The sequence below is a fragment of the Nicotiana tabacum genome, chromosome 8 (genome assembly GCF_000715075.1).
Source record: "Nicotiana tabacum cultivar K326 chromosome 8, ASM71507v2, whole genome shotgun sequence".
In the NCBI taxonomy this organism is placed as follows: domain Eukaryota; kingdom Viridiplantae; phylum Streptophyta; class Magnoliopsida; order Solanales; family Solanaceae; genus Nicotiana; species Nicotiana tabacum.
This window is the reverse complement of record NC_134087.1, coordinates 9,980,986-10,002,878: the sequence shown is the minus strand read 5'-3', so window position 1 is coordinate 10,002,878 and position 21,893 is coordinate 9,980,986. Positions and strand designations below refer to the sequence as shown.

The 21,893-nt window shown below is 38.3% G+C and overlaps 2 protein-coding genes and 1 non-coding gene across 3 annotated transcripts; 1 reads left to right on the top strand and 2 right to left on the bottom strand.

Annotated features, from left to right (window-relative positions):
- The first annotated feature begins 3,111 nt into the window (after positions 1-3,111).
- On the top strand, positions 3,112-4,818 carry LOC107765316 (uncharacterized). Its single transcript, XM_016583942.2, has 3 exons — positions 3,112-3,364; positions 4,203-4,249; positions 4,351-4,818. Exons 1-3 carry the CDS (start codon positions 3,257-3,259, stop codon positions 4,676-4,678), a joined length of 483 nt encoding a protein of 160 aa, XP_016439428.1. The 5' UTR covers positions 3,112-3,256; the 3' UTR covers positions 4,679-4,818.
- Positions 4,819-5,377: 559 nt separating this feature from the next.
- Positions 5,378-6,783, bottom strand: LOC107765315 (triphosphate tunnel metalloenzyme 3). Its single transcript, XM_016583941.2, has 2 exons — positions 6,022-6,783; positions 5,378-5,751 (listed from the first exon to the last, which is right to left on the bottom strand). Exons 1-2 carry the CDS (start codon positions 6,714-6,716, stop codon positions 5,649-5,651), a joined length of 798 nt encoding a protein of 265 aa, XP_016439427.1. The 5' UTR covers positions 6,717-6,783; the 3' UTR covers positions 5,378-5,648.
- Positions 6,784-13,051: 6,268 nt separating this feature from the next.
- On the bottom strand, positions 13,052-13,158 carry LOC142163640 (small nucleolar RNA R71). The gene has a single exon (XR_012694586.1). It is a non-coding gene; the product is annotated as a small nucleolar RNA R71 (small nucleolar RNA).
- Between the last annotated feature and the right edge of the window lie 8,735 nt (positions 13,159-21,893).

Here is a 21,893-nt window from a genome sequence, read left to right as displayed (position 1 = left end):
TAAATTATTCGATCCGACCCATATTTAATACGGATAAAAAACATATTAACCGGTGGATAATATGGATAACCATATTATCCATAACTTCTTGCATATGATCACTTTTGAGAGAATTCTTAGTCTCCCTAACTTGAGGAACTCTAATTTGAGGCTTTACAAATGTAAAAGTTAGACCTTTGGTTATTCATTTTCTAAATGGATAATATGGTTCTTATCCATATTTGACCCATTTTTAAAAAGTTTATTATCCAACCAATTTTCAGTGGATAATATGGGTGATTAACTGTTTTCTTTTAACCATTTTACCATCCCTACTACGCGAGTATAATGGCACTCTGCATTCAACAACAACAAACTCAATGAATTTCTGACAAATGGGGTTTGAGAAGAATAGTATATACGCAGACCTTATATCCAGGGAGGGCAGGGAGGGTGTGTCCTTACAAATTACAATGGTACTCTGCACTTACAAATTTAAAATCGTGGACCATTTATTTCTACAAGTGTGCGTTCAACACACACACACACACACACAAAAAGAGAGTAAATATCATGTTTACTTTTTTTTTTTGGGGGGGGAGGGGTTGGGGTGAGGGGGTTGGGGGATGTGATTTCTTGAAAGATCCCAACAAACAACTATGCTTTTCAAAGTGCACAAAGTAATGATTTTGCAATGGTTTGTTCCTAAAGTTTACTACATTTGCATGCCCTCATCCTTATTATTTGAGCTTGGAATTTGAGAAAATAGCTCACGGACCGGCAAAAACTGGATTCTAGTTACTGTTACCCATGTGAAAAAAGCAACCTTCGATTTGATTTTCTTTTGAAAAAAAAAAAACAGTTAGGTGCAGTAAGCTCTAGCTATGTGCAAGGTACAAGGAAGAGCCGGATCACAAGGGTCTATTATACACAATCTTACCCTACATTTCTGCAAGAAACTATTTTCACAGCTCAATCCCCCGTGACCTCCTGATCATATAACAATAACTTTGCCAGCAACTTTGATGGAAAAAAAAGAAGAAGAAGCTTGTTACATAATCATCTTATTCATACATCAACCTTAATTTCCACGATGGCCCAGGGTTTACTCATAAGCGCAAGTAAAGGAACTTATTAGTGAGGGAAATTGAAGTAAAGAATTTATCAAAATGGCTAGCACGAGCAACAAAGTTAAACTAGAACAAGACGAATGGAAACAGCTTTTGAGCTCTCATGAAGGCAAGTAAAAATGATCATGCAATTGTGGGTAGATTAGAGGTCGGTATTTTCAACTGAACCAGAAAATCGTATCAAATCGAAAAGTAAAATTAAACCGTTTAAAAACTCGATTAGGTTTGGTATTGAGCAAAAAAATTTCGAACCAACCCGATATATAAATTATAATTTTTATATATACTTTTAAGATTTTATATAGAATTTTTTTTAGAAAATATCTAGAAATGTATGGGATTCTCTCACCGGATGTAATATTTAATAAAACTATGAAGTGCATATCCATATTTATTTACGTTAAATAATGAATTGCATTATTTACGTTAAATAATGGGTTGTATCATCGCTTTCTTATCAAGTGTTATTGAAATGTGTCATTCCCTTTATTCTTTCATATTCATATGTCAAAATATGCTATATTCTTATATCTTTTTCGAATTTAAAATGGTAGTTCAATAATTTTAAAATTAAAAACATATCATTATTTAGGTTTTATATTGATTTTATGCTTAATTATTAAATTCGATTAACCTTGAAGCATATATCAACAGAAAATTATTGTTAGATAAGAGAATAACTATCATGTGTTACTAAAAAAAATCTCCCATAAGAATATTTTAATATATCATATGTTTGTCTGTTTTTAAAATTTTTACTAAACATATATTCACTTATCAAAACTTTATCTATAATTTTAACGAAGTAAGATTGAAAAATATTCATGTAACAAAAAAATTCAAAAACCCGAAAAAACTGACAAAACCGAACCAATCCAAATCGATATAGTTAGTTTCGTTCGATTTTAATAAAAATCGAACCAACCCGATCCATATACACCCCTAATTAATTAGAGGTTAGAGGTGGATCTCGAAATCAATTGTTATGCAATCATTTGTTTTATTCCTTTAAAAGAGAATTTTATTAATGAAAACGAGATTCAACCCTTAAAGGCTGAGAAGTGAGAATCGCTGATGTGAGAGACACGTGACTTTTCAATCCAAAATTAATATCACTAAACCATTTTGCATAGTTAAAGTACTTTGTGCGCATCTCAAAAATTTAGGAACAAAAAGACCTACCAACCCCATCCACTAAGGGCTCGTTTGGTTGCTTGTTAGAGTTATACAAGTATTATTAATATAGAGATTAGTTATATAGGAATTAATTATGTAGAGATTAGTTATGCAGAGTTTATTTATGTAGAGATTAGTTATGTAGGATTTTGTTATGCATAGTTTAATTATGAAGGGATTAGTTATGTAAGAATTAATAATGCATGAATTGTAATGTAAAGATTATTTTTGTTAAATGTTTATTTTATTTTAATTATACGATGTGTAATTTAAAATAAATCTAAGTTTTCTTTGATCATTTGATTATTTAATCCATGTATTACTATTACATGTATTAGTTATTCTACATTCTATCTTTCATAAAAACTACTCCGTTCTAATTTATGTAAACATGTTTGACTGAGCATGGAGTTTAAGAATAAATGAAGACTTTTGAAATTTGTGGTCCTAACCAAGTTAAAAAGGGGTCCAGAGTATTTATGTGGTTATAAAAGCTTCTCATTAAGGGTAGAATTGTAAGTTTAAGCTCAATTGTTTCCAAATTTAGAAAGGGATAATTTTTTTTAGAACGGACCAAAAAGAAAATAGATTCGTTAGAACGAATGAAGTTTATAGATTTGTTGTATAGCTTATTCATTTATTACTTATATCCACCATTGGAAAAAGCAACCAAAACATATTAGTATTAGTAATGCTGACTTTTAATTGTACAAAGTAACTAGACGCTATCAAACATGAAACTCATCAATTATTTATAAAAATACAAAAAGTGATATATTTATTTTTTGGGATCCCTTGGGGCTTGAACAGTTGACAGGGCCAGGCAAGATTTGGTCACATGTTGTGTTGTTTAGTTTTGGACACAAAACCAGATATACGCCTTAAATGTCTAAAACCCTACCTCCTCAACCACCACTGACCCAATTGAGGAACCTTTCTGTACTGACAACCACTCCTACTTCAGCTATTCAATGGAGGTGGAGAGATTTCCCATCACCACCAATGTGGCTTTGCAGAGAATGATTTGCTCAGTGGTGCTTGAAACTGCTCAAAAATCTCTTCTTTCTCTTCTCTTCATGGTACATTGCTCTAGCCCTTTAGTCATAGACCTTTTCTCTTAATACAAGTTTCAGTGGTAGAAACTTAAAGTTCTTTTCTTGGATTGTGTCGTTGGAGCTGTTTCCTTTCCACATTAGACTGCCTGATTTTGTTTCAAATACTATGTTGCAACACTTTCTGTAGAAAAATAGTACTAGTATATGTTGTTGTCTCATCATCTTATGCTTTGGATATCTCTAGGGATATAAATGTTTGGAGTCAACTTGCTTTATGGTTTTGGTAGTTGCTGCTCCATGACTAGTTTGTAACATCACACGGAACTAGAATTTGAATGAGTTCCGACTTGCCAGTGGCGGAGGCAGGATCTTCCCGAAGGGGGTTCAAAAAGAAAAAAGTTAAAAAAAAATTGTAGCTAGTGAGAATTGAATCTATGACCTTACAAAGGTTTTGAACCCCCTTGACCACTAAGCTACACTTTTGGGCCGTGTCAAGAGGATTCAAAACTTAGTATATACATGTAAAAAATAGATTTTGCCTTATATATATAGTGTAATTTTTCGGCGAAGGGTTTCGGATAAACACCTTCCGCCCCCCTAAATCCGCCCCTGCATGCCACAGAACTCATAGCCCGTCTTAGTTAATGGGTTCACAATTAAATATTTATACATTTCAGTAATAGATTTCTTAACATAAATATAGGGTCTAAGAAAAACTATTGGGTTCATCCGAATATGTACCTAATACTTTAGCTCCAGCCTTGTCAATATATAGTGTATGATCTTGGCCTGGTGTTTCTTGTTATTACTGTTTTGCTTCCTTTCATAGATAAATCTGTGCTAAATCAGATGCCATTTTCAGAGTGAGCTTCTATGCTTGTACTCGGACCTTGTTGGAGCGGAGAGGAGGTACTGAAAAATTCTGTTCTCCCCTGCTCAATTTATTTTCCTCTTTGTTTGTCTGTTTGAGAATTTGAGAAGTGTTCATTTGATGCTCAATCACATTATAGGTTTCCTTTTGGTGAGCTTAAAAGAGCTACGGCACCAGATAATGAAACCATGGATTCAAGTGAAACTGATGATGATGAAGACGAAGATGATGAGAACACTGATGATGATGATGACGATGATGATGAGTATTCTGATGAAGGAAGTGATGATGATGATGAAGAGGCTTCGGATGGAGATGATACTGGGGCAAATGGGAATGGAGGGCATGATGATGATTCAGATGACGAAGATGGTGATGATGAAAATGACGATGAGGACAATGAAGAGGATGATGATGAGGATGACGATGAAGAAGAGAATCAACCACCATATAAGAAGAAAAAGTGAGATCATACTACATTTTATATGATTCCTAGATTTATTTGGTGGGGAAAAAGATTCATAGTGAAATCTTTACCATGAGGTCAATGCCAATGGTTCTTATATGTTTCGATGCTATTCAATTGCAAAGTTTTAGCTCTTGGAAATTGACCTAATTTCCAACTTAGTTCTCGCGTAACCCCAGAAAAAGAGCTATGCTCTGTCGATAAGAATGACATACAATGGGTTACAACTTACAACAAAAGGTCCAAGTTGCAGCATTGGGAGTTCCTTTAGTTTACGACTGGTTTTGAATGCCTATAACTTCTATCCTTTATATTCATGTTGTTTTGAACATATTCATCTTCGTTCCACATTTCGTGTCCACCTGTGGCTGGTTATACCATTTGAATCGCACTATTAGTTTCACTGGTAAAGATCACATATATAATCAGTACAACAAAATTTGTATCATCACCTAGTATGCGTTAGGAGTTGCAGAATTCTTAATTACTACAGAATCTACATTAAAAATGGATACTAGCTAACTAGTAAATGAAAAGGAAAAAGTACTGATGCTTAAGACTTTTCTTTTTAGTGTCCAAACTGATGCACCAGACTTGTGATCTCCTACCGAATAACTCTATCTAAGCAAAATATAAAGATACAAAACTAAAAATGAGTATTGTAATCAGAAGGTCGGAACGAAAGCAACGACAAGTAATCACAGAAGTCAAGGAATACGAAAATACATAAATAACGCTAATTCATGTACTAAAGCTACTATTACAGACAAGGACAACACTAGGCGACCTATCCTAATCTTTTATCTTTATTCTCAACTTCCACATGGTCATATCCTCCGTGAGCTGGAGCAACGCTATATCTTGCCTGATCAACTCTCCCCAATACTTCTTCGGCCTACCTTTACCTCTCCTTAGGCCCTCCAGAACTAACCTCTCACACCTCCCCATCGGTGTATCTGTGCATCTCCTCTTCACATGTCTGGACCATCCAAGTCTCGTTTCTCACATCTTGTCCTCCACAAATCGCCTGCCGTTTTTTGATTATATCTAGCATGGTATGCCCGCACAAATCGCCTGCCGTTTTTTGATTATAGCATATTATCAGCCTTTGCACAATATCTCTTAAAGCCATCTAATTGTAATCTCACTAGGATAGTCCTAATTCCTGATAACAATGATTCATGTGCTAATCATGGTCGATTAAAAAGGACTGAGTAATCTTTCCAGAACTCTGAACCCATTAGGCTGTTGAGAAGTCTAAATTTTGCTTACAATAAATTTAAGTACATCAATCGCAATATAGAGTTTCTAAAGAAGCTAACATAACATTGTACTATGACTTACTGAGGCAATTTTCCAGAGCGAAAAATGGCAAATTTAGAAACAGTAGAGTAGGAATACTCAATACCATGACTCTTCAAAAGCTCCTCTATCAAATCCTTGGCTTTTTCCGGATCCGAACTCTCACATTCAATCTCATAATTCATTCCAAATTCATAATGCGTTTCATCCAGCTCCAATTTCAATCCTTTCCACTCATACACCGCTCTCACATTCCTAAACCCACCCAAACAAACCAAACCCTTTTCCCCAATTCCATACTCATCTCTCACCCTTTGAATCACCCTCGAAGAATCAATCAATAAAAGCCGCCAGGGGTCCGAAACACACGCGCGGCCAATGGAAGGGTCAATAGGTTCTTCATCTTCTTCAATACGACTTACGCCGTTTGAAATGACGGGTTTAGCCTTGAGGGAAACAATGCATTGGGCGTCGAGATCGTAGAAGCGGAGGCGGAGGACGGCGAGTTTGGAGGAGAGTTCGGAATTGGCTCCGTCGAAGAAGATGTTTTCTTGGGCGTGGGTTTTGAGGTGGTAAGGTGAAAGAATTGAGGAGACGCGTTGGTGAGAAACGGCGTTTGGTAAACGGAGCTTGACTTCTACTTCCATGGAGGTTATGGGTTTGGAAATGGCGGAATGCGGAGATCTGCAGAGGGATGGAAAGCTGAGGTTTTTAAGAAATCGTAATGCATTTGACATGAATGGGATAAAAGTTAAAAGCTTGAAATGAATGGGTGGTAGGATTTTAAAAGAGTCTTTCCTCCCTTTTATCTTTTCTATTTTTCCTTCCGTCAGAAATCCATGAAATTTTACAAGTAATATAATAAAAGCATTGTACAACCATACCTCTCTATAACAATATCCCTATATAATAACACTTCACCATATAAAGTCAAGCTTCTATAACAACATCTCTATATAATAACACTTCACTATAAAAGCCAAACTTTTCCGGAACCAATTTTCATGTTATGTTATAATATATGTTCTCTATAATAGCACTTCGCTATAACATCCAAAAATATTCGGAACAAACGAAACTATTGCGTTTGACCGTATCTATTTCATTTTCATAGTCATGTAAGTGCATATTTGACAAGACTATTTTCGAGTTATCTGTATTTAAGAAAGGTGACATCATAAGTAATAGTAAAGAAATTGAGAGATAAAAACAAGAAGAAAATAGCAATTAACTATAATAATAATTTGCATAAATAATCGATTCCAACTAATTTTGATTGACATAATTGTGTTAGTACTAATATTGTTTTGATAGATTAACACTTAGTCAAATTGACTCTCAAAAAATCAAAAGTGTTACGTAAATTAAACATATGAAGTAGTTGAGTTTCAGGATAAATAAGAGGCATTATAAACGTTGAAGTGACAAAGAAGTGGTAAAGACTATTTTCCCTAGTTAGCTGGAAAACAATTACAAGCTAAAGGTTACAGTATCTTACTTTAATACTTTCGCTTACACCAATAGGTTTGTAATATATAGGAAAAAAATTACATGAATAGGTATTTATTTAAAGGTGTAGCATGATAAAAAAGGAATATGATAAACCAATTTAAGAATTACACTAGGAAGGAAAAATATGTGAAAATTTCAAGGAAAAATAACTTTAAAGAAAAGGATCAATATGATGACATTTATAGTTTTGATTGTGGAAGTCTACTTTGAAACACATCTTCGTTCTTAACCAGACAAATTATATTTTTAATAGAAAAGGTCCATTCATGCCAATGAACTATATGAAATTGTACATATTTGTTCATCGTTAAAATGTGGACTCAACCATGCCCTTGCCGTGTATAAGGTGGTTCACATATGCCATTTTTAGACGGATCTACTAATAAAATGTTTAGTAACAAATTTTGACACGTGTTACAATCTGGTGCATTCCATCTATACCCTAATTTAAATAATAAACCAGCCCGACCCATCACTCTTATTTTATTAAACCGACCCGACCCTGTACCCTATTTTAATAAACCCCAATCCTATTTTTTTACTCCACTCTCTCACCTCTACTTTCTTCTCCCAAATTCTCCTCTCACCATAGCTGATTGGTCAATACAAAGTGAGCTCATTATTTGAAAAGTGAGCTCATTTCAACTGGTTTTTAGTTGCAGAATGGTTTAAACCCCTGATTGATTGTTTATCAGGACTTAAAAAATTCAGTTTTTTTTATGATTTTTCATATTTGCGTGGAGGTCAACAATAGGATATTGATCTTTTCTTTGAATTTTTTTTTGTTTTCCAGTGATTTTTACCATTGGTGAGTATAACATAAATGACGGAAGGCAGTAAAATCTGTTTTCTCTTAGCTTTCACTTTTCTATTGTTGGCTGTTGTCGTTAAAGTGACGTTGGGTCAAAATTCTGCGCCTGGCGATGATATTCTGTTGAACTGTGGAGGTCCTGACTATCTTGAAGACGTCTATGGTCGAAAATGGGGTTCGGATGTTGGGTCAACATATTTGAAGGGTAGCAAGTCGTGGGGTAATAAAATAGGGTTGGGGTTTAAAATAGGATACTGAGTCGGATTGGTTTAATAAAATAAAAGTGATGGGTCTGGTTGGTTTATTATTTAAATTAGGGTATAGATGGAATGCACCAGATTGTAATACGTGTCAAAATCTTGTGCTAAACGTTGTATTAGTGAGGTCCGTCTAAAAAGTGGCATATGTGAGTGATGATAGGCTATAATTACGTATTTTAGTCGCTTATTACACTCAAATTTACTGCACTTTAATTGAGTTTGAGCTTTAATCGCTAGTGTCTTGCACTAATTGTGTGTTTTACGCCTTGTAGGAGTGATTCCGAGCTATGTAGATGTTATGGAATGAATTCAAGTGATTTGGAGTTTTGAAGTCTGAGTAAAATCCCAAGGAATTAAGTCGGGATCGTATTCGGAGATCAACGGATGATAGACCAACAAAACGAAGAATCGAGTAGGCATATTGCGCACTATTTAGTAAAATGCACATAATATTTTGCTCAGAACTCCATTTAGGCTCCACAATATATAATTGGAAAGATAACTCAAAGATCTACAACTTTCATGTTTTACATTTTTACAAATTCCAAACTAAACAGGGTGAAAAATGCGGTCGAAATAGCAACCGCGGACCTGAGGCGGGCTGAGGCAGTACACTAGGAAAGCACCGCGCTCGGGCCGCGGCCGCAGACGTCCAGGCCTGGAAACTTGTCCTTTTTCACGTAGGAGAAGGTATAATAGTTTGGGCCCGACCCTACTTGGTATATATACATGGAAAAATGGTATTTTGAGCGGAGGGGATCAATTTTTGACACAGATTCAACCTAAGGAGGTAGAGACACAAGAGGAGCAAGGCGGAAAATTCTTCTACGAGTTTTTCCTTCTTCTTCCTATTTTTTTTATTATGGTTATGACTTTTAGTATTGTAGTTTTACATACTATTATGAATAGCTAATTTGTTATCTAGGGTTTTGATAGAACCTTTTGTAGGATAAATTCTTGTTATGTTTTTATATAATTGAGCTGTTGGATTTCTCTACTTGTTCAACTACGTGTTTGTTGTTGTTGATTGAATGACCATCAATTTACTGTGCCTATTTAGTGTGTAGTGCTCGAGAGAGAGTACATATTTAGGTAGTTGTTGAACAACGTTACTCCTAACGTATGTGAGAAATCAATACAGCGGGTTTAAAGGTAGGTTTAGAAATAACAAAGCCTTGACGTGGTCATAATGAGCGGTTAGATAAAGCCAACTAGCGTAGTTCGAGAGAATATATCTAGTAAATTGTTGTAGTTGCTCGAGAGAGAATTACGACATCTAAAGTGCTCACGATCAGTAGAGAATACATTGGCAAAATTATAGGGAACATAGCTAGAAGGATTCCGACAATTGGGAAAATCATAACTCTAGACCTCCTTAATTTAGTCTCCAACCCTTTGTCTCGTTAGTTGATAATTTTATCGCTTTCTAGTATTTGCTAGTTAATTAGTTAGAAATATAAATCTCAATCTTTATAATTTAGAAAATTGTTCAAACTTGTCTTTTTAGTGATATTAAACAAATATAGCTAAGCCTTAGTTCTCTGTGGGATTCGACTCCGGACTTTTAGAACGGATTATATTTGCAGCGACCGCTTATCCTTTTTAGGACTAGAGTTGGGCGTGATCAGTGAGCCACCTTATACACGGCACAGACAGGATTGAATCCACCATTTAACGATAGGCGAATGTGTATAATTTCGTATAATTCACTAGCACAAATGAACTTTTTCCGTATTTTTTAAAATATCTCGAGCGGAAGGCCCTTGATAACCGATTTCACTAAACTCTTGTACATTTTGCATTATTTTTTTTACAAAGGGGGATTGCGTTATTTGCATAAATGGCCTTTTTGAGATCATTCTTTAATGAAAATTTTACCTTCTATAGCAAAGATTGACACCTTATTTATTATAAATAAATACCTTTTTAAAAAATTATCTCTTGTAGCTAGCTTTTAATTCTATAGCAAAATATCTATTTTTGGCCACTTCCTACCTTTAAGCTATTAAATACGATGTGTATTATTTTTCTCTCTCCTTCTTTCTTTTTGTTCTCTCACAAAAGTACCGTATAGTAGGTAAACTTCTCTCCAATTTCTCTTAGTCACAACGCCATTCTCCTTCCCATTCTCCACTAATTCATCTCCGTTGTCTCTTTTAATTTTCAACTTTTTTTACTCCAAAGAGTTGTGGTAAGTATGAAAGTTAGATTTTCGCTGGTACTGTGCTTCTTCTGTTTCTCTCTAATATGACTTAATAAATAATAGCCATTATTATGCTTTCAACAGAAAACTTGAAATTTACTCTCCAATGGCTAATTCAACAGCCCACAAGAGGGTTACCCGAGTTATACCCACTAAAGCATTCAATTTTGATGGGCCCTCGTTAGAATTTCAAATCACTCAAGCGGAACATGTATTTGCAGGTTTAGTAGTAAATACAGTTGCAGAGAGGAGAACAAAAATACGCAACGACACATCGAAAGACGCCCAAGTTGAGAAATCTTCGAAAGAATCTTGATATTAGGCTAGATTTATGTCATTTGACGATTGTTTTGCCCCATCTTGATTATGTTTCAATGCTCTAATATAATCAAATGATGAAAAATAAGCTCTAAATTGTGTTGCAGGAATAAGGAGCTTATATAAGGCCTTAAAGATGTGATTGGAGCTGCATTGAAGCAAGAAAGACCCCTAGGAGCTGAGTACGTGAGACGACGAGAAAAAGAATCGACCAAATGAAGGCCTGGACTAGCGCGACCGCGCTAGCCGGATGGTGGAGGAAAAATGGTAAGGCTACTAGCGCGGTCATTAGCGCGCCCACTAGCGCAGCCGCGCTAGCTCAGTTCCGGAAAATAATTCCTGGGGGTAAATTTTGAAGTCTGGGAGGCAAATTCACTTAACCTATAGAAGGTCAAGCTCACCCAAGGAGGGTGTGTGCAGCTTTTGATAGTTGAGAGCAAGAAAAGGAAAGGCAAGAGGCAAGGAGGATTATTCTACATCAAGTTCTTCTCTTCTTCCTTTTGTTTTTATAATTTGTAATGAATTTAATTATTGTGATGAATATCATTGTTATGAGTATCTAACTCTTTTAATCTAAGGTTTTGGGTGAACCCATTGTGGATGAACTTGTTGTTATATTAATATAGTTTGAGTTGGTTGTTAATCTCTATTTGTTCAACTACGTTTTGATTTTGGTTAGTTGAAAGGATCCTCAATTAGCCGTTCCTATTTATTATGTATTTGCTTGAGAGAGAGTGCATATTTAGGTAATTGTTTGAACAACATCACTCCCGGAGTATAGGCAAGAGTCATAATCGAGGGTTTATAGGTTGAAGTAGAGATAATGATACCTCGGGTGCGATCTAAGTGAACTGTAATGCGAATCTAGCTAGCATAGCTTGAGAGAGTGCGTCTAGTAAATTATCATAATTACTTGAGAGAGAGTTATGATAGCTGGAGAGTTCATGATCGATAGAGACAACTAATTCATAACTATAAGAAACATACGACTAAGGAATTCAACAACGGGGGAAGCCATTACCTTAGACCTTTATTCCAATTGTCTACAACTGTGTAGTAGTTAATCTTCGTTTTATCGATTCTGTTAGTTGGAGTAGTGACCATAACACCACTTGTTATTTACAAAGTTTGAGAAGGTTGACTCATAAGAATTTAGTACTTTAAAGGCTTCTCTTGATACGTTAATTTCCTGTGGGATTCGACTCAGGGCATAATACCCCGGATTATATTTGCAATGCCTGCTTAGTCTTTTAATAGACACAGTTGAGCGTGATCAAATTTTGGCACCGTTGCTGGGAAATTAACAGTATTATCAATTACAATTGAAAGAAGTACAATTTTTTTAGTGTAGTTAGTTCTCTCTATACCCAACTTTTACATTGAAATTTTTAACGTTTGTCAACTTGGTTGCACAGGTGCATGCCTAGAAACTCATCGAGAACTGGTGAAAAATTTGAAGCATTACCAGATCCCGAGAAATTTTTCAAGGCCTTTAATCGGGCCAACCGGAAAAACAAACAACTGACCCATTAGAAACAACAATGGGAGATCACGAAGAACACCCAGCTGTACCAATAGCGCCAATGGCACCTCTTGTTCCAGAGGCGACTCTCAATGACTGGGCACAACCCACAGCTGAAAATCTGGCCACCTCGATTTTAGTCCCGCAGATACAAGCTGAATCCTTCCAAATCATGAATAACTTGCTGCATTTGTTGCGAAACAAGGGATTATTTTCGGGGTCACAAGTTGAAGATCCTCAACAACATTTGAAAAATTTTCTGTCAATCTGCAAAACCCAAAGGCAGCCCAATGTAACTCCAGAAGCAATCAAGTTGCTATTATTCCCATTTTCAGTGACAGGAGCTACTCAAACCTGGTTAAACTCACTCCCCATAAATTCCATAACAACTTGGGAGGAGTTAGTCAGGCAATTCGTGAACAAGTTCCACCCCCAACAAAACCGCGCAACAGATTGATGACATTTTGAGTTTTATACAAAGACCAATGGAAACATTGCATGAAACATGAGAGCATTTTAAAGGGATGCTGATCATATGTCCGCACCATGGCATTCCAGATTTGATGTTGGGACAGCGGTTCTACATAGGATTGTCAGATAGCGTGAAGAACATTGTTGATGCTTCAGCCGGTGGAACATTTTTGAGTAAAACATGGAGAGAAGGTCAAGGTCTGCTTGACAAGATAGCGCAAAATTCGGGATGGATAACCAGAAATGCACCAATCACTCCAGTGGTGCACTCAATGCCTTTAGATCCATCCAATTCAATGGCTGAAAATATGGCCACCTTATTGACACATATGAACATACTCACCAAAAAGGTGGAAGAGTCCGGGCAAAAGCAGCAGGTACATATTGTAGATACTACTAATGAGGGCTTGTGCACATCTTGCATTAGTCAGCCAATTGGTAACCAGTGGAAAGCAGAACACGATCATCAGCATTACCCTGAAGATATGAACTATGTGACTAATTATGGGGGCCAGAGACAGGGTAGTCAGAGTTGGGGCCAGTAGAATCAACAGTACAAGCCATCCCAATCACAGTTCAACAGTGGGAATGTGGGAGGTATGAGACCCCCCAACATATAGCACCTTACCCAAGGCCACAGGGATACAGTAATCAGAATCAACAGCAGGGGTATCACCCTCCTCAGCAGCAGTATAATGGAAGGCAGGAAGATGGGTTTGCTAGACTGGAAGCAATGATGCAACAGGTTATTGGGTCTAATGGAAAGATTAGCGAGAGAGTAGATGCACATGATTCAGTGATCAAAAATATTGAAATGCATATGGGCCAAATTTCGATGTCTCTGAACAATCACCCTCATGGAACACTACTTGTAGATACCCAAGTAAATCCAAAAGATCAAGTCCCGAAGCAGATGATGGCGGTGAGCCTACAGAATGGTAGAGATTTGGATGTCGAGCAAGAAAGGGCTCGAGAAGCCAGGGAGGCGGAGACACTCATATCAGTGCCCATTGAGTTGGATGAATCAACAAAACTGAAGAGGTGACAGTCCAGCCTGCCCAGGAAAAAAGTAGCATTCAAATGGAGACCGAGAAAGAAGCTGAGATAGCACAGGAACCAGTGGTTGATGTGGAAGCAGATAAAGATCGAAGCTAAATGATTGGAAAGAAAAGACCTATGCACCCTTTCCTCAGAGGCTAGCTAAGTACCAAAAAGAGGAGCAATACAAAAAGTTTTTGGAGATGCTAAAACAAATCCAGGTAAATATTCCCTTGATTTTTGCTTTGAAAGAGATGCCTGGGTATGCAAAAATGATGAAAGACTTAATGTCCCAAAAATTTTATTTCCAAGACTTGGCCACAATTACTCTTACTCAGACCTGTAGTGCAGTGGTGACTAGACCAATTGCGAAAAAGCTGTCTGACCCAGGGAGCTTTACAATCCCATGCACTATTGGTGATTTTGCCTTTGCTAAAGCACTATGTGATCTAGGGGCCAACATTAATCTTATGCCCTGGCAATTTATAAGAGGCTAGGTATTGTAAGAGCTAGACCCACCTCTATGTTGTTGCAGCTGGCTGACAGGACGGTAAAGCGACCCTCTGGTATTCTAGATGATGTGTTGATTCAGGTAGGGAAATTTATGTTCCCTGCAGATTTTGTAATCTTAGACTGTAAAGTGGATGAAGAGATTCCCATAATTTTGGGAAGACCGTTCCTGGCCACGGGTAGAGCTTTAATTGATTGTGAAATTGGGGAGTTAAAGATGAGGTTGAACGATAAAGAGATAACATTCAACGTGCAGAAATCTATGAGGCGACCAAGTGAATTGGCCAATTGCTCTCTTATTGATGCCGTGGATGTAATCGTAGAGATCGATGATGAACTACTGACTATTAAAGACCCCCTCACTGCGTGTTTAATGAATTTAGATGAGGTAAAGGGAGAAGAACGGGCTGGATGGGTGATGGCATTAGAGGGTAGAGGGTTTTGGGATAGAACTCTCAAATTTGAGCCCTTGCACCTGGAAAACAGAGAAACTCCTCCAACCAAGCCATCATTCGAAGAACCACCAAAGCTGGAGTTAAAACCATTGCCAGCCCATCTCAGGTATGAGTTTCTTGGACCTGGCTCCACATTACCTGTTATTATCTCATCTAGTTTGTTATATGTGCAGGCTCAACAACTCTTGCAGGTACTTAAGGAATGCAAGACTGCCATTGGGTGGACCATGGCAGACATAAAGGGGATCAACCCTGCATACTGTATGCACAAAATTTTACTGGAAGAGGGACACAAACCTTCCAGGGAACACCAAAGAAGGCTGAACCCCAATATGAAGGAGGTGGTGAAGAAATAAGTGATCAAGTGGTTAGATGCGGGAATCATTTTCCCAATTTCTGATAGTAGCTGATTTAGCCCAGTTCAATGTGTACCTAAAAAGGGTGGCATGACGGTAGTTAAGAATGATAATAGCGAATTGATCTCTACAAGAACCGCCACAGGCTGGAGAATCTGCATGGATTATAGAAAGCTAAATCTAGCCACCCGGAAGGACCACTTCCCACTTCCTTTCATTGATCAGATGTTCGATAGATTGGCAGGGAGTTCACACTTCTGTTTTTTGGATGGATACTCGGGGTACAACCAAATTTCTATTGCACCGGAAGATAGGGAAAAGACTTTATTTACTTGCCCTTACGGAGTATTTGCCTTCAGGAGAATGCCATTTGGTCTTTGTAATGCACCTACAACATTCCAACGGTGCATGATGGGCATTTTCACAGACATGGTGGAAGACATTATGGAGGTCTTCATGGATGATTTCTCAGTGGTGGGAAATTCGTTCGATGAATGCCTAGCAAATTTAAACCGTGTACTGAAGAGGTGCATCGAGACGAATCTAGTGTTGAATTGGGAGAAGTGACACTTCATGGTATAAGAAGGAATCGTCTTGGGGCACTTAGTGTCGAGTAAAGGGATTGAGGTGGACAGAGCCAAAGTCGACGTGATAGAAAAACTTCCACCTCCCACGTCAGTCAAGGCTATTCGTAGCTTCCTGGGACACGCCGGCTTCTACCAACAATTCATCAAGGATTTTCCAAGATCGCCAATCCCCTCTGTAAGTTGCTCGAAAAGGATAATCCATTTGTGTTTTCTGATGACTGCAGGGTGGATTTTGAGGAACTAAAGAAGCGGCTAGTCACATCACCGATTATAATTACTCCCGACTGGGAGCAACCGTTTTAACTCATGTGTGATGCTAGTGACTACGCTATGGGAGTCGTGTTGGGACAGCGCAAGAATAAGGTAATGCACCCTATTTACTATGCAAGTAGGACGTTGATTGGTGCTCAGCTGAATTACATGCTAATTGAAAAAGAAATGTTGGCTGTCGTGTTCGCCTTTGATAAGTTCAGGTCTTACTTGATCGGGTCGAAGGTGATCGTGTACACAGATCACGCAGCCATTTGGTATTTAGTTGATAAAAAAGAGTCAAAGTCGCGCCTAATTCGTAGGGTGATGCTTCTGCAAGAGTTTGACTTGGAGATTCGTAACCGTAAGGGCACGGAGAACCAAGTCGCTGATCATTTGACATGCCTTGAAGGTGCTGAAAATGCAACTGAGTCTGAGGATATTCTGGAAACCTTTCCAGACGAGCAACTGCTAGCCACAAGTGTGGACGATGTGCCATGGTATGCTGATATTGCAAACTATTTGGCCTGCGGCATTGAACCATATGAACTCTCCTATGTTCAAAAGAAACGATTTTATCGTGACTACCGAAACTACTACTGGGATGAACCACATTTGTTTACAATTTGCATTGACAACATGATCTGGAGATGCGTCCCCGAGATAGAACAATGTTCTGTTTTGTAGGCTTGTCACGCATTACCTTATGGGGACATTTTGGAGGAGTTCGGACAACAGCGAAGGTGTTGGAGGCTGGATTCTACTAGCCAACAATCTTTAAGGATACTCACCAACGGGTAAAAGGCTGCAACGAATGCCAAAGAACGGGAAACATATCCCGTAGACATGAGATGCCCATGAATCCAATTTAGCAAGTTGAGGTGTTCGATGTCTGGGGAATTGATTTCATGGGTCCCTTCATCAGTTTTTACAGCAATAAGTACATACTTGTTGCGGTAGATTATGTATCCAAATAGGTGGAAGCTACAGCATTCCCCACCAATGATTCGAGGGTGGTGGTGGGGTTCTTGAAGAAGAATATATTCACCCGATTTGGGATTCCGAGAGCCATCATTAGTGATGGGGGCACGCACTTTTGCAATCGTGTCTTTGAGAAGTTACTAGCCAAGTATGACGTGCACCACAAGGTGGCAACCCCATATCATCCTCAAACAAGCGGACAAGTAGAGGTCTCAAACTGAGAAATCAAGAGTGTGCTCACTAAAACTGTAAACGCCACAAGAACTGGTTAGGTGAAAAAGCTTGACGATGCGCTCTAGGCCTATAGGACTGCATTCAAAACACCTATCGGTATGTCACCGTACAAGTTGGTATTTGGGAAGGCCTGTCACCTGCCTGTGGAGCTAGAACATCGAGCTTGGAGGGCACTAAAGCAATTGAACATTAACCCTGATGAGGCTGGACAAAATCGACTAACAAAGTTGCATGAGTTGGAGGAATTCAGATATCACGCCTTTGAAAGCACGAGACTTTATAAGGAAAGAATGAAGAGGCTGCATGACAAACACATTGTGGACAGAAATTTCAAACCCGGAGACAAGGTATTATTGTACAATTCGAGGTTGAGATTGTTTCCTAGAAAGCTTAAGTCCTGATGGTCTGGGCCATTCAGGGTAACAGAAGTGTTTCCGTCAGGGGCTATGGAGATAACCAGTGAAGATAGCACTAACACCTTCAAGGTTATTGGACAACGACTCAAACTGTATGTGGGGATGGATGAAACGAAAGAGCTATCCGTCATACTTTTCATTGAACCACAAAGGTCGAGCGAGCCTTAAATGCAATTGACCTACGTCGTGCCACGATGTTAACTAAGGCGCTGGTCGGGAGGCAACCTGACGATAGTAGTAGTAGTAGTAGTAGTTAATTGTGAGTTTTTGAAAATGCTAACCAATGCAGGTGACAATGGGCGGGTGATAAGGCAATCGAAAAATGGAAAAATTAGGTGAAAAGTGTAAAAAAAATAAAAAAAAATTTGAAGTCTCCTAGCGCGACCGCACTCATGCACGCGCTACTGGTCGCGCTACTAGCGTGATCGCGCTACTGACTGCGCTACTAGCACAATCGCGCTAGTGAACACGCTAAATTGCCAAAACTTTCTGCCTGGACCGCGCTAGTGAACGCGCTACTAGAGTGATCGCGCTAGTGGCCGCGCTAAATTGGCAAAACTCTCTGCCTTGGACGCGCTAGACTAGTGCGATCGCGCATCTGAATGCGCTACTCAGGGATGTTTTTGTTAACGTAAATTTACAATTGTTCTTATTTTTTTGTATCATTCAATTATTATTTTTTCTTTCTTCAGTCCAAATTCCCCCCCCCCATCTAATAACCCACATCTAACAAATCCCCCTCCCCATACACACACCAAAACACACGCCCTAAAACAATTCACAAAACCCTCCCCAATCTCTCACAACTCAAATTCTTTTCTTCTTCCACTCCCTTCTTCCAGAAAATTTTCATCTTCCTCTAAGTCTCCAACAACATTCCCCTTTAACCCCCTTATCTACTCCTCACTCTCACTACATGTATGTTATTCTTGTTTCAATTTTGTTTTATTGTTTTCACATAATCTCTGCAGATTTTTATGTGTTTAAGTGTGCTATATTTTATATGGTTATTTCTTTATTTATTTGTTAGTAGTAGATTTGGTAATAATTATTGTAGTATTTGTGGGGGTGCAAATTGTAGAGTGTTGTTTTACTTGAATCGGGACCTTTGGAAGATTTGGTGGTGGGTTTATGTTGTATATTGCTTGGAATAAGTTGTGAGTGCCTAATGACCACAAGGTGTTTGTGAAAAGGCCTCAGTGAGTGTAGTTATGTAATTGTGACCACGTATGCGTGTGAAGTCTGAGTAACCGCAGTGCGTCACAACTTTTGGTGTTGGGAAGTACTTATTTGTTACCGTTCTTCAGGTACAATGGCTCCAACGAAGAAACAACGCACAGCCGGTTCATCTTCTAACAGACAAGCAAGCTCATCCAGGACACGTGGGGTTGCCACTGAATGCCCTTTCGATAATACCAAATTTGTATCGGCTAAAGCCCAGGACCGCTTTGCTGAGAAGGCTTCTAAAAAGCCAATTCCTGAGAGGGGTATTGATGTCTGATCGCTCCATCGACATTGCCCTCACATGTACGATGAGCTGATGAGACGTGGGCTACAAACATTCATAAATGAGGCTGGTGAGGGTAATGTAATGATTGTGAGGGAATTTTACGCCAACGCACCTAAAAATGACAATGGAATCGTCACAGTATGACGGAAAGCGGTGAATGCCTCTGTTGAGGTGATAAGGATGACGTACCAGCTACCCCCTCCTATGATTGATTATGACCACTTCTATGAGTATGGCCGTAACCCCACACAGGAAAAGTGGAAAAGATTCTTTGAAACAATCTGTGCACCGGGGAAAGATGTGGTTTGGATGAAATATGGTGAGAAGTTCCATTCCTCAGCGCTCACTTTTGAAACGAAATGCTGGCTATATCTAATCAACAATCGTTTGATTCCATCCCATAATACTACAGAGGTAAATGGGCCCATAGCTGCTTTGATTTGGTGCTTCGTCAATGGGTGCAACTTCGACGTCGCTAAAGTAATACATGACGAGATATTCATCCGCAGCCGAATATAAATGTATGGATTCTTCTTCCCTTCGTTAATAACTCAACTTTGTAGGTATGCTCGAGTGCCCGAAAATCTAGCTGCAGATGGGCTCGTGAAAAAAGGACCGCAAGTTCCGAGCGGACAAAGTAACCACGGGAAAGGAGCCAGCAACAGCAGAGGAAGAGAGTAGTGGTAGCTCTAACGACTCAGACGATGAGGATGAAGAAGAGGAGAATGTGCGGATCGAACCCCAGTCCTCGGAGCACCTTGTAGTAGCTGTAGTGCCATCTAGGGCATCCACATCTTCACAGCCACGCAGGAGTACCCGCATGACCAATTTGGAACAAGAGATGGCTGGGTTACGTACTTCAGTCACAGATTTTGGTACCCGTGTTGAGGCTGTGGCTGACAGACAGGTGAAATCTGAAAAGAAGTTCTTGGGCTGGTTGAGAGCTCTAGGTCGCGCGTGCAACGTGAACTCCGACACCGTCTCCGACCAGGAGTGAGCCATCAGGGAAGTACCTCTACCTCACTACTCTTTAATTTTTAAAGTCATGGGGACATGTCTTCATTATAAGTGTGGGGTGGGGATACTTCATTGTATATATGTAATTATAACCTTTGACTAGTTGATTTTGGTTGGTTTTGTTTTGTTTTGATTGTTTTGATTGTTTAGCTTTGATTGCTTTGATGATTAAGTAGGAGTTGATTAGTTTAAAATAGGTAAGTATCTTGGACTAAGTCGAGCATAATAAAAAAAATGAAAATGAAGACTTTTCCTGATGACGGATCCTTTAGATAATTTTCTTGAGGGAAGTTAGTATATAAAAAATTATATTTAAAATTACAAAAAGATTTTTTTTTATTATTTTTTTTCTTTTTTTTAGGTAGTGTAGTAACTCCCCCTTGATTTTTCTTTGGGCCACGGTTCTTTTCCAAGAGTTTAACTTGAACCGGGTATAGGTAGTTTTGTATTCATTTTGTTTTCTTTTTAGTTTTTAAATTAGGATTAATGGGTAAACGAGCTGAATTCGAAAAGAAAAGCCTCTAACGTTATTACACCTGAACATAATAGACACTAGAGTGTAACGTTTATTCTCAGTAGTTGATTCTTGCTAAAGTGCCTTAAATTGTATATTCGTCACTGACTTGAATACTCATAAGAGAGTGTCTTGATAAGCCAATCTTGAATGAGTCATGTGCCATATGTGTGAGTTTTACTGTATTCCATGATTTGCATTTGATGCCTAGAACTTGCCCTGTGTGTTTACAAAGCGAAATAGTAGCTTCATTCAGTCTTAGAAGTGATATAGGCAATTCCTTGTTGAGCCAGACTTATAAAGTAAACCCACCTAACTGCAATACATCTTAGTTAACCCCGTTGAGCCTATAAGCCTATTTCTTTGGCAACCACATTGCAAACCTTACCCAATTGTTTGAATAGCCTTCTATTTGAACCCTCTTTCCTCACATAAGCACTTGAGTGGTATTGAAAATTATGCAAAGGCAAAAGTGTGGGGTGGAGTTTGGTTTTTGAGTGGAACCACGGAAATCGAGAAAAAAGTGTAGAATTTTGTCGCATAAGAAATGAAGCAGCACCATAAAAAAAAAATAAAAAAAAAAGAGAATAATATAGTGGTTGAGAAGTTGTGGTTTGCTATAATTACACCTAATGGATGGGGTTGTGGTAAATAAAAGAACAGTGGTGAAATATTTGGTTGACAGAAGTATGGTTTTGAATGTTAATGTAATTGTATTAAAAAGTGATTAGGGAGGTTAGTCACTATACCAAATATATCCTACCCGTACCTTAGACTACATTACAACCAAGTGAAGTCCTATTGATCTTTGACTGAGTTGCTCAATTAGTAGAGTAGTACACTACGGGCAAGCTTATGGTGCATCTTTGTGACATGTGAATGCTCTTTTTGAGAGTGAGTGAAGTTCATCTATCTAAGTTCCTAATTGTTTTAAATATCATTATATGTGG